The sequence below is a fragment of the Corvus brachyrhynchos genome, unplaced genomic scaffold (genome assembly GCF_000691975.1).
Source record: "Corvus brachyrhynchos isolate BGI_N302 unplaced genomic scaffold, ASM69197v1 scaffold14, whole genome shotgun sequence".
NCBI lineage: Eukaryota > Metazoa > Chordata > Aves > Passeriformes > Corvidae > Corvus > Corvus brachyrhynchos.
In genome coordinates this window covers 7946076-7956566 of record NW_008239110.1, presented here as the reverse complement: position 1 = coordinate 7956566, position 10491 = coordinate 7946076, and the positions used below count along the sequence as shown (strand labels likewise).

Genomic DNA, 10491 nt, shown 5'->3' with positions numbered 1-10491 from the left:
GGGGAATTCCCGCGGGCAGATCCCATTTCCCGGAGCCGGGGCAGGGAGGGCTCAGCCCACACACCAGGGCAGGAGGGGTGAACCGCAGGGCTGAGCTGGAGGGAAGGTGCAGGATCGGAGCTTCTCCCTGCTCCCCCTCTCCCCGGCCCTGCGGGGAGCGAGGATCGCAGAGCGCCCGTTTGGGAGGAAAGCACGAGCATCGCTCGGTGTTTAGGTGCCCTTGGTGAAGGCGGCTCTTGCAGGTAGCTGATGCAGGGGTATACCTATCATCGCTTCGAAGGTGTGTCCCGTGCTTGCAAACAATCCACCTGAAGGAGGGGCTGAGGCCTCCTGGTAGCCCCGGGGTCCCCTCTGACAGTGGCTTTCTGTGGTGGTCTGTGAGTCCTGCTTTCTGGCAGCAGTGCTGTGTGTGCAGAAAGGCTGAGGGGATCCCAAGGAGCCTCTAGAGTCCTTTGTTCGGTGAAGAAAGATCATCCTCGCCTTTCTTCTGCAGCACTTCCTAAATCTCACAGGGCAGCCCAAAGAGCAGAAAAGGGACCAGGCCAGAGTCAAAAGGCCAAAATCAGGAGCTCCTCCTCAGCAAACACCTACGAATGGATCAGTCTTTGCCTGGAAAAACTCCCCTCTGGGGTCATTTGAAGGGAAGTAACACCAGGGGTGCTTGTAAACTGGGGAAGTGATTAAACAAAAGTGATCAACAAAAAAATTGAAGGGAAAAATTGTTCCACAGCAGGCACTGACAGGGACAGCGAGTGCATCTGCCCTGGTGGATGAGGAGCCCCTCCAGCAGCTCAGAAAGGCTTGAGCCTTTGCTCCCCAGTACCACAGCCTTCAAGCGATTCAAAATAGTGTTTCAGCACTTACTTATGATGAGAGTTAGTTTGAAAAAAAAAAAACAAACCAAGGGCTTCAAATATAGCAGGTTTTGGTTTCCTCTAGTTACTTCCTGTTCTGACTTTTCTGCTCAACAGTTCAGCTGGGCTTTTTCCACTGTTTATTTGGGTGTGTAAATACGCTTATTTTCGTAAGCCAGCCAGGTTGCAACACAAGCTAAGGGCATCCAGCCTGCTGTGACCGTGGGCTGCAGCTGCAGCTGGCAGTGGATATGCACGTTCCTCTGTGTGTGCATGTGTGCGTGCTGGGGAACAGTGTATTTATCCATATTGGTCATGTTACCCACTGCCAGAATGACATGATGTGAGAGATGAAGGTTAGTGGCACATAGTGGTGACATACAGCTATTTGAGGCAAGAAAGAATAAAGACCCCCTTGTGTCACATGAGGCTGACATTGTCTCCTCAGCTGTGGGAGTTGGGAGGTGAAGTCGCATCACAAAATATCTCAGTATTTTAAAAAATAATTCATTCTGGCCTGGGAGAAGCAGGAGGGTGGCAGGGACATGAAACCTACATCAGACAACTGGTATCCTCATTGCTGGGGAATTACAGCTCCAGGTGACTCTCTCTGGCTTCTGTCCTGTGCTTTGGACACTATGAAGGGACACAGAGCTAAACAGTACCTGACACCATTCACCTTCCTCCCCAACAGCTACTGCAATTGATCTGCCTTTTAAATGCTGATTTTTGCAAAATGCTCTGGCCTGACTGAGAGGATGAGAAGTGTCACCCCTGCTGGGACTAAGCTGGGTTGCCACATCAGCTAAAAATAGTTTCTCCTTCTGTACCCCTTCCCAGCAAGATGCAGGCAGGTCATGCTGCCAGGGCAGAGCCATAGGTGGGCCTTGCACTCATAGTGGGGTCAGTGGCTCTGCAAAGCCCGAGCTGCACTCACTCATAAGAGCTGTGTGTAGACTCTGCTTTGCACTCAGCTAATTTTTGGCGTGAAAGCTTGATGTGCTCCTGGACAGCAGCAGTAGGTGCAGGAAAAACAGTGCATTGAACCTGTCATGGCCTTCTGAGCAGCTCCCACAGGCTCCAGCACTGTCAGCAGCCCCTTCCTGCCCTCTCTGGATTTTGCAGCATAGGGATCAGTTAATGTCAAACTGGCTCATCTGCAAAAATCCCATCTGAACTGGGTAGACTTGTGAAACCTGAATCTCCACCAAGCCACAGCTCCCCTTTCTTCCCCAGGGACAGGGAGGTCAGTCAGGAAATTCGATCTCCATCGTGGTCCAAGGGCTTCAGCGAAGGAGAGTTGTGAGGGACAACTGAAAGCACATCTCTGGCAGGTGGATAATGTACCCATTGCATATGTTCCAGGGCAGCTGCAAAAGCAGGACTGTGCTTGTCCATGGACTGCTGGGAGGCTCGCTGGGCACTCTGAGAGCCACACGCCATTTCCACAGCTGCCAATTCTGAGTGAAAAGGTTTGTTCATAAAAATGTGTTTAGATACCTTTCTCAGTGCCAATTTTCCTAAGTAATTACAGGATTATTACCCAATTTCTTGTTACTAATATTCTTCCTTTCTTTCCCCTTCCCCTTCTCCCAGCATTTTTCCAGTCTGGGTTTCCAGGTGTCAGCCATGAAGGCCAGCAGTTCTGGTCCAGGGTCCGTTTCCCCCCCTACTGTGTCCTCTTTCTCCACTGTGTGGGCACTTCTGTAGTCAGCTTGTGAAAGAAGATGTGATAATTAACAGAAAGAAACTTAAGCGTTGCCCTGAGAGGAAGAAGACAGGTTGTAACAACCCTTGGCTGTGATGCAGAAGGAATGCAGTGACAGGCAACAGTGCCTGCTGCTCTTTCCCCTCTTACATAGCAGAGACATCAAATTTTAAGTAGTAAAACCTCAGGGGTAAGTGAGAAGCTGTGTGAACAGTTATGAGCAAGGATCTCATAAATAAACCTGACTTATCATAATTCTGCATGGTCTCTCTTGCCTAAATTTACATCAAAGATGTCAAAAGCCGCAGGAAGATGGTAAATCAGCCTGTCATTATAAGTGCAGGCACTGGTTTCCAGTAAAAGTTCTCAGAAAGCAATTAGCAAGGCTGGATTTCTACAGTCACTGCTAAGCAAGCCCCGCAGGAGAAACCAGAACCATCAGGGCACAAAACTAAAGGTCTGTCTCACTCAGTATCCTCTCTGAGAGTGAATGTTGTAGCTATTTCAGGAGAAAATTAGTCATAGGCAGAGGAGATTCTCTCCCTACATCCTTGGTCAGATTTCGGCAGTAACCCATTGAAGGGGTCCCTGAGCCACCTGGTTCAAAGCTGCTAAAGGATTTATCACCTCTGAGGTTGCCCAGTCTCTCTCTTTTTGGGCCCATTTAGTCCTGGCTTTGGGGAGTTTGCAAGGTGCACTGATCTGCGTGGTTCAGTTCTGCTTCGTGCCTTCACCAGTGTAAGACCTGAGCTGGCCATGGCCAGGAGCACAGGCTGGCACCTCACTGGGATGGGCAAACAGGTGATTGTCAACCAAGAGCTGTGTGCCACTCCCCACGACAGGTGCCAGCTCTGAAACTTGCCCAGGACAGGGGAAAATAGAGACACTGCAGTTCCTGGAGTAGCAATCAGCAGATGAAGATTCTGAGGAGTGGACCACCATGTGCTGCTGAGAGAGCGTGGTGGCCTTGGATGCCCACGAATCTGTCCAAGGCAGTGGGTCATGCTGGCAGGTACAAGGACCAATGAACTGGAGACCTCCAGTGTGATTTGCTTCTGCTGCCCAGGCAGTGACAGTCCTGCTGTCACTGCTGGAGATCCCAATAGTCAAGTAACCTTTTTGCTTATGGTGCCAAAAAAGCCAGTTTCAGGTGTCAGTTTCTATTGTGTCAGGTGCAAAAGGCACCTGACACAATAGAAAACTAGATGGGTGCCTCACTCCCTCAGGTTTTATTGTGGAAACCTTCTCCAAACCAGCCCAAACACCAGTGGTGCACATGCAGATCACTCTCTGGTGCTGAGGATGAGGTAGTGGCTGTTGAAATACTTCTCAAAACTTTGTTGTCATATCAAAGGCTGATGATTTTTTTAATCCTCACCATAGTCCTGGTTGTATGCAGCAGTTGGCCTTCAATCAGTTGTCAGGGAGGGGGGTTATGTTACATCTCGTGTGGGTGTTTCATAGCCTGATACTCGCCCTGGATAATAGTGACATGTGATATGTTGTTTCCAAATGCAGGTAGCAACCTCTCTCCTCTGTCTCTGCATCCTGGAGATGGCCTCACCCAAGGTCGCTGTGGTGGGGGCAGGAGTCATCGGCCTGTCCACAGCACTGTGCATCACAGAGACTTGTCCCAGCTGCTCCGTGACGGTCCTTTCGGACCAGTTCAGCCCCAACACAACGAGTGATGTGGCAGCTGGGATGCTCATCCCTCACACCTACCCAGGTTTGTTTAATTCAGGGCAGCACTGCCCATGGCACCTCATGCAGCTGTGTCCAGGTGTGGAATGATGTGTAGAGGCTCAGGAAGAAAAGTGCCTTGACCTGTGTTCCCTGTCTGTCCCATATCCTTGACACTCATTTGTATTCTTCTCTTCATTGCATTATTCCTCTCTGCACGTTTGGTTTTGTTCGCATGCAGACACACCAATCCACAGGCAGAAGCAGTGGTTCAAAGAGACCTTCACTTACCTTTTTACCATCAGCAACTCAGCCGAGGCATCAGAGGCTGGCATTCACCTGGTCTCTGGGTAAGAACAGCCCCCAGGGCAACTTTTGGTACATTTGTGCTGTGTTCTGGAGCAGGCAGACAGGTTTTCCTTGCTAGAATTCAGGGATATTCCCTTCAAGGAATAGCTTTTATGTCCATATTCCCAAGAAACTGCATTGTAGCTGCTCCCCTATTATGTACTTTTAGGCAAAATTCAGGCATAGGTATGCACAGAAAGCCCACTCAAGTCTGAACGGCATCAAATGTCTTTTAACTACTGATGTTTTCCACTGTCACCCACCAGTTGTTTGCAGCAGGGGTCATCTCCATAGGGATGGGACTGCAGGATCCTCCAGCTTCAGCAGCTAGGTACAGGGATTCAGTTGTGGGCTGTGTGTTGCAGGTATTTTATGCTGCCTATGACATACACAGAAATTTGCCTCTTGGGAGTATTGAGACTGAACACTCTGTAGCTTTGTGGATACCCAAGGAATGGTGAACAGGTGTGCAAGTGACCCCACTAGGTCCAGCCAGGTGTCTGCAGTTGTGGTGGGGACACTGTTTGAGGGAACTCTGTACATACACTATTGCTGGAAGGGCCCTTTGCAGTTTATTTACCCTGGTGTGCTACCCTTAAGCTCAGCTATGCCAACCCCCTGCCTGTTTGCCCAGACAGGTACTGCAGGAGCAGGCAGCAATGTTTCCCCATTGCTGTTAACCTTGCAGAGCTGGACTGATGGGAGGAAACAGGTTCCTGAGCTCCTGGGTATGTGCTAAGATTGCCATGACACATAACATGGCGGAGCATTAGCAGTGAAGTTTTCCGTCTTTTCCTCTGTCTCTTTTTAGGTGGCAGGTCTTTAAAAGCACTCCCAAGGAAGAGTTACCTTTCTGGTCAGATATTGTGCTGGGATTTCGACCAATGTCCGAGGCAGAACTCCAAAAGTTCCCGCAGCACCGATTTGGTCAGGCCTTTATGACACTGAAATGTGACTGTCCACCATACCTGCTGTGGCTGGAGAAAAGGTTGGTTTTGCTGAAGGCTGGGCATGCAGGGGGAAACCCTGGCAGAGGGACTGGAGGCAAGACAGGATCTCCTTGAGAGCCTTAGATTTGAACAAAACTGGAAAAAGGCTGGTTTTCACTGGGGAAAATACAACAAGCTCTTCTTTGGGGAGAAGTACAGGAAATAAATACCCAACTTTCCTAAAATGTGAAAGGCCCCATTTACGCAATGTCCCCTTTCTCCCAGTGTGTCTGTACAGTGGGGCTTGGAGTGTGAATGTCCCTGGGTATAGGACCAGCGTAGCCACAGGGGCCATGCTTGGCCAGCCAGACCTTGAAGGTACATCAGGAACCTGCCATGTTCTGAGAAAACATTTGGCTGCTCCACATTTGCCAAACTTCCCAAATAATATCCCTCTGTTTTTGAAGAGACATCCAGCCCCTGAGAGAATAAGCATGTCTACGAAGGTATCTTACTGTCAAGACTTTGCACTTACGAAGTAGCCGAACCAATTAATCTCAAATTTTTTCAAAAATTGGAGGAATTTCTTAATCCAATTAGGTGAAAAAAACCCCAAAACATTAAACAGCACCATTGTAACAAATCTCTTGAAAATATTTGGCTGCATAAGATGGGTGATGCACTCACTCTGAGGAGTTGTGGCTTCAGAGTTCATGTCTGGATTGACATCAAAGTTAGAAAATCTGCCAATTTCTAAGTTTTCCCCAAATACATGGATTTTGGAGAACTGTAGGAGAGACAGGATGCAGATCTAAAAAGGCTTTGACACCTGGGATAAGTTTTTAATCCAAATAAGTACCTCTAAAGTGAGCAAATGGCTGTATCTGCTTGAGAGAAAGCGATAGGCTGCAAGCTGATTTGGGGTTAAGTAAAGAGATGTGTACTGACAACAAGGTAAAAATTGCCAGCTCAGCTGGTTACTGGATGCCTTTCATCACACTGCAAAATGTGAAAAAGCATTTCTTGTAGCAGCCAGGCGGGCTGGGAGTTCTCCTGTGGCACCAGTGCCATGTGAGGTCTGTGCCATCTACTCGGTACACATGCTCTGTCGTGTTTCATTGCCTAACTGAAGCAAATTTCTGCTGCAGGACAGCTAAGTTGTACAACCCATTTAGTATCTGCCATGTGATTTCTGCTCCCTCCTCGTTCCTGCTGTAGTCTTCTTATTTCTCAAAGGATGTAGTCTAATGAAGTGATCAAACTCTTTTATTTTTTTCTTCTCCATGGTGATGAGAAGTGAGAGAATATTAAACATGTAACTAATTCTCAAACCCCTAGTGACCTGAGCAGTATTTATAGACCAGTCTCCTGGCAATCCACAAGGAAAATTGTTGTTGTGCTCACCTTGCTTTTCCAAAAATAGACTTCTGGAATTTTTTCCTGCTTAATTGCCTGAATTAGGAGTTTTCAACAGGTTTTTCATTGGTGTATTTTTTATGGCATGATGACAGAGTACCAAATACAACACTTACGACCTCTCCCTACAAGTTGCCCAGCCACAGCTGCTGCACGAGGTCTCCCCTGTTCTTCCCAGCCAGCTTCAGTGCCCTGCTACATCAGGCCCCAGAGTATCAACTATGCCCTGGATTCTTGGCTAACTCTTTGTGGGAAACCACTGCCTTTATAGTGAGGTTGATGACTTTGCCAGCTCCTAGAATGTTGCAGAGGATGGGATTTTCCACTTAGTGCATCACAGACCTGTCTCCTGATTTGCTTATGCTAAAACCCCCAGTGAAAACCCCCAGCAACGAGATCCAGCTGACAGCGTGCAGTGACTCCATCTCATACCAGTGATTTTCCACAGGGAAGGGCTTCAAAATTCAGGCAAGTTCAGGAGAGGATTTGGCTTGAAATTGAGCTCAAAAGTGAACCTCAAGAAGAGGTGACTTTCACTGAAGAGCAGACATGCATGTTTAGTGCTCTGAGCCATCCTTGGTGACTCTAGCTGCTGCTCCAGAAGGTTATGGGTTCACTGGGGGTCCTGTGCCACATCTACTCAGCCTTAGTGCAGATCTTAGGGCTTGGCACATGGCGCTAGATGGCTATGTGGCTCAGGAGGTGAGTTGGGAATGAATGTGACAGCACATAACAGGCACATTAAAAGGGGTGTACTACAATAGCTCTGCCACTAGCATGAGCAAGTTGGTAAATAAATTTGTTGTTTCCCAGCTTGCTTGGGTTGTTAAAGCTTGGTACTGTTACAGAAATGAATCGAGACCATGAGGACCTGAATGTTTGCCTAGGGTCTGATGCCAGACCCTTCTCTAAAACTGCTCAACTTGCTGTACTTTTTCCAGCCCAACCAGGCTAAAAAATACCTTTGGTCAAATCAGACAAATCACAAACAGAACCCCCATGGCATTTTCTTTGCTTTTTGTCCCATCTGTTGTTTGGTTCTGATCAGTATGTAAAGGCAAAGGCAACATATCTCATTTACTTAATGTTCATAATAATAACGTAAGGGCTTAGGGGTTTCTTTTCTGCCTCATTTCTGGAGTCTTTTTGCAGGTTGAAAGCAACTGGCACCCAGATGTACACCAGGAAAGTAGCAGATCTGTGGGAGCTGCACAGCGAATATGACATTGTTGTCAACTGCACAGGCATGGGAGCCCACCAGCTGGTGGGGGACAAGCAGCTCTTCCCTGTCAGGGGACAAGTACTGAAGGTTCATGCTCCGTGGGTGAAACACTTCATCCGGGATGGGGATGGCTTAACTTATATCTACCCAGGGATGCACAGCGTGACACTGGGGGGAACCAGGGAAAAGGGGAGCTGGAGTCTCTCCCCTGACCCTGGCACTACTAGAGACATCTTTGACAGATGCTGCTCCCTTGAGCCCTCACTGCAGGGAGCTCACGATATCGAGGTGAAGGTGGGCCTGAGGCCATCCAGGCAGTGTGTGAGAGTGCAGAGAGAGGTTTTGAGCCAAGGAGGAGTTAAGCTCCCAGTGGTCCACAACTATGGGCATGGGGCAGGTGGCTTTTCAGTGCACAGGGGCACAGCCAATGAGGCTGCTCACCTGGTGGGAGAGTGCATTTCTGCTCTGCAGGGCTCCTCATCGAGGGCCAAGCTTTGAATCCCAGAGGCTCCTTTTCCATTTACAGCTAGTGCTGCATCTCCTAGTAGCAGCTTGGACTTTTACTCCATTACTGGATGGAAGGGAACTAAGTCAACAGCTTGTTGCAGTGCAGATGCTCAGTGGTATCTTCTGCCGCCTGGGAAAGACATGATGTGTTGATCCAAGTATTAGTCCAGCTGATCATCTCCTCCATCTGGCATTGTTTCTGCCCTGGGTATTTGTCCTAGCCTCTTGTGAAGGAGAAGACAAGGTACATAAATACTCTTCACATAATAGGGATCAGATTGGTGTGGTATAATACAAATAACATCAATTTAGCATTTCTGCATCTTCATCTAAAGGGTAGCTGATGCAGTAGGCTCAGATTCAGTAAAAATCAGTTATCTCCGCTTGTACCAAATCTAATCTAGAATTGCCCTTGCTTCTGCCATTTTGCTAACAAATTTTATCATTGTCTGTATGATTTAGAAGGAAAAGAAAACCCCACACAGTGCTGCATTACAGTGCTTCAGGTCAGCTGTTACAGAAAGCAGTGTTAGTTCACTCTCACACACAGTGACCAGGCAAGTGTGATTTTAAGAGCAGGTCTGTTATACTGATCACTGCATTTGCTCACATTGCACCTCAGGGAACTTAGTTTCTCCTAATATTGCCCCACATGAGCTACAGTTTTGTGCATCTTCTCTTACACTTGTTTGCAAATCTCTTTTTTTTCCTTCAAGGCCCTCAGATTTTGCTCTCAGACACCAATGATTTTCCCCCAGCCCCTCCCCTCCTCCCCCACACAGCAACATTGATATGGCCTTTGTTCTACAGGAGAGGACCTTTCAGAGTGGGCTTGGGAATGCAACATCCCTTTTCTACTTCACAACAACACTGTCTGCTTTCCTTACAACCTCTGATATTAATAAATTGGAGACAAACCAACAAGGATTATAACACCAGCATCAGTTTCATAGAAGAGCCATTTAAGACTAGATAAACACTCTAAAGAAAAATTTGTCTGTAACTGGACATGAGCAAGCTCCTCTGCTGTAAGAAAGCTGAGTCACCAGAGCCCAGACCCTCTCACTCCATGGCAGAGGCTCTGTTGGGCTTTACACTCCCATCAGCAGTTCAAGCCCTTTGATGTGTCTGAAGATAATCACTCCCCAAAATTGGATCTTACCGTCAAAGTACAGGTCTGACTCTGAGTGATTAAATGACTCATTAAATCTTAAATGGCTCACTTGAGAGTGTTATCATCCTTTTTTGTCTAGCTTTTTTGTCCATAGAGTTATAAAACCATTCAAAATCCTTCAATAATTTCAGTTATTAAAATTAACTGATAAATAAAGTTCTAATAATGGAGCAAAGATCATTTTTGTAGTGTTTCCTTTCATAAGCAAGGGATTTTCTTTAATTTGGGATGGCCTGACAGGGCCAAGAAAGGCCACATTCAGCCATGGCTGCCAACTCCTGCTGTTTTCAGGGGGGATGAGGACAGTTACCATTTGCAAGGGACAGCTGTCAGAAGAAACATAACCAAATTAAATTATAGGTCAATAAGCGCCTGGGACCAGCCTAAGCCAGCCCTGCCTTCAGCAGCCTTGTCCTCTTTTTCTAGGCTCTGAAGGCTAATTTTGCATTCCCCCCTTCGTCCCCCCCATCTGTCCTTTCCAGTGGTATGAGAGGGCAGAGCTGCTGCTTTTGGCAGCAGTGTTGGCATAGGGCTTGTCAAACTGCAGCTTTGTCCTGAGCTAACACAGAACATAAAAATACATGGAAAAAGAACATAAGAATGGGCTCTTTTTTCTTAATCTTTATTTTAAGCTTAAAAATAGCAAACAGTGT

At 47.5% G+C, this 10491-nt stretch overlaps 1 protein-coding gene across 4 annotated transcripts; it reads left to right on the top strand.

Moving 5' to 3' along the window:
• Positions 1 to 2219: 2219 nt before the first annotated feature.
• Positions 2220 to 10018, top strand: DDO (D-aspartate oxidase). Of its 4 annotated transcripts, none has more exons than XM_017739756.1 (6): positions 2220 to 2326; positions 3405 to 3574; positions 4081 to 4288; positions 4484 to 4592; positions 5402 to 5578; positions 8088 to 10018. In XM_017739756.1, the coding sequence occupies exons 3-6, from the start codon at positions 4117 to 4119 to the stop codon at positions 8653 to 8655; spliced, it is 1026 nt and encodes a 341-aa protein (XP_017595245.1). In that variant the 5' UTR covers positions 2220 to 2326; positions 3405 to 3574; positions 4081 to 4116; the 3' UTR covers positions 8656 to 10018. The 4 variants fall into 4 exon arrangements, with proteins under 4 accessions (XP_017595245.1, XP_017595247.1, XP_017595244.1 ...); XM_017739758.1 differs by lacking the exon at positions 3405 to 3574 and adding an exon at positions 2451 to 2509; XM_017739755.1 differs by lacking the exon at positions 3405 to 3574 and adding an exon at positions 2451 to 2752.
• The last annotated feature ends 473 nt before the right edge of the window (positions 10019 to 10491 follow it).

Excerpts from the sequence above, each read along its gene's own strand:
- DDO (XM_008637767.2), top strand. The coding sequence starts at position 4,117 with ATGGCCTCACCCAAGGTCGCTGTGGTGGGGGCAGGAGTCATCGGCCTG. Across the intron at positions 4,289-4,483 it reads CATCCCTCACACCTACCCAG|ACACACCAATCCACAGGCAG; the intron begins GTTTGTTTAATT and ends GTTCGCATGCAG. Across the intron at positions 4,593-5,401 it reads GGCATTCACCTGGTCTCTGG|GTGGCAGGTCTTTAAAAGCA; the intron begins GTAAGAACAGCC and ends GTCTCTTTTTAG.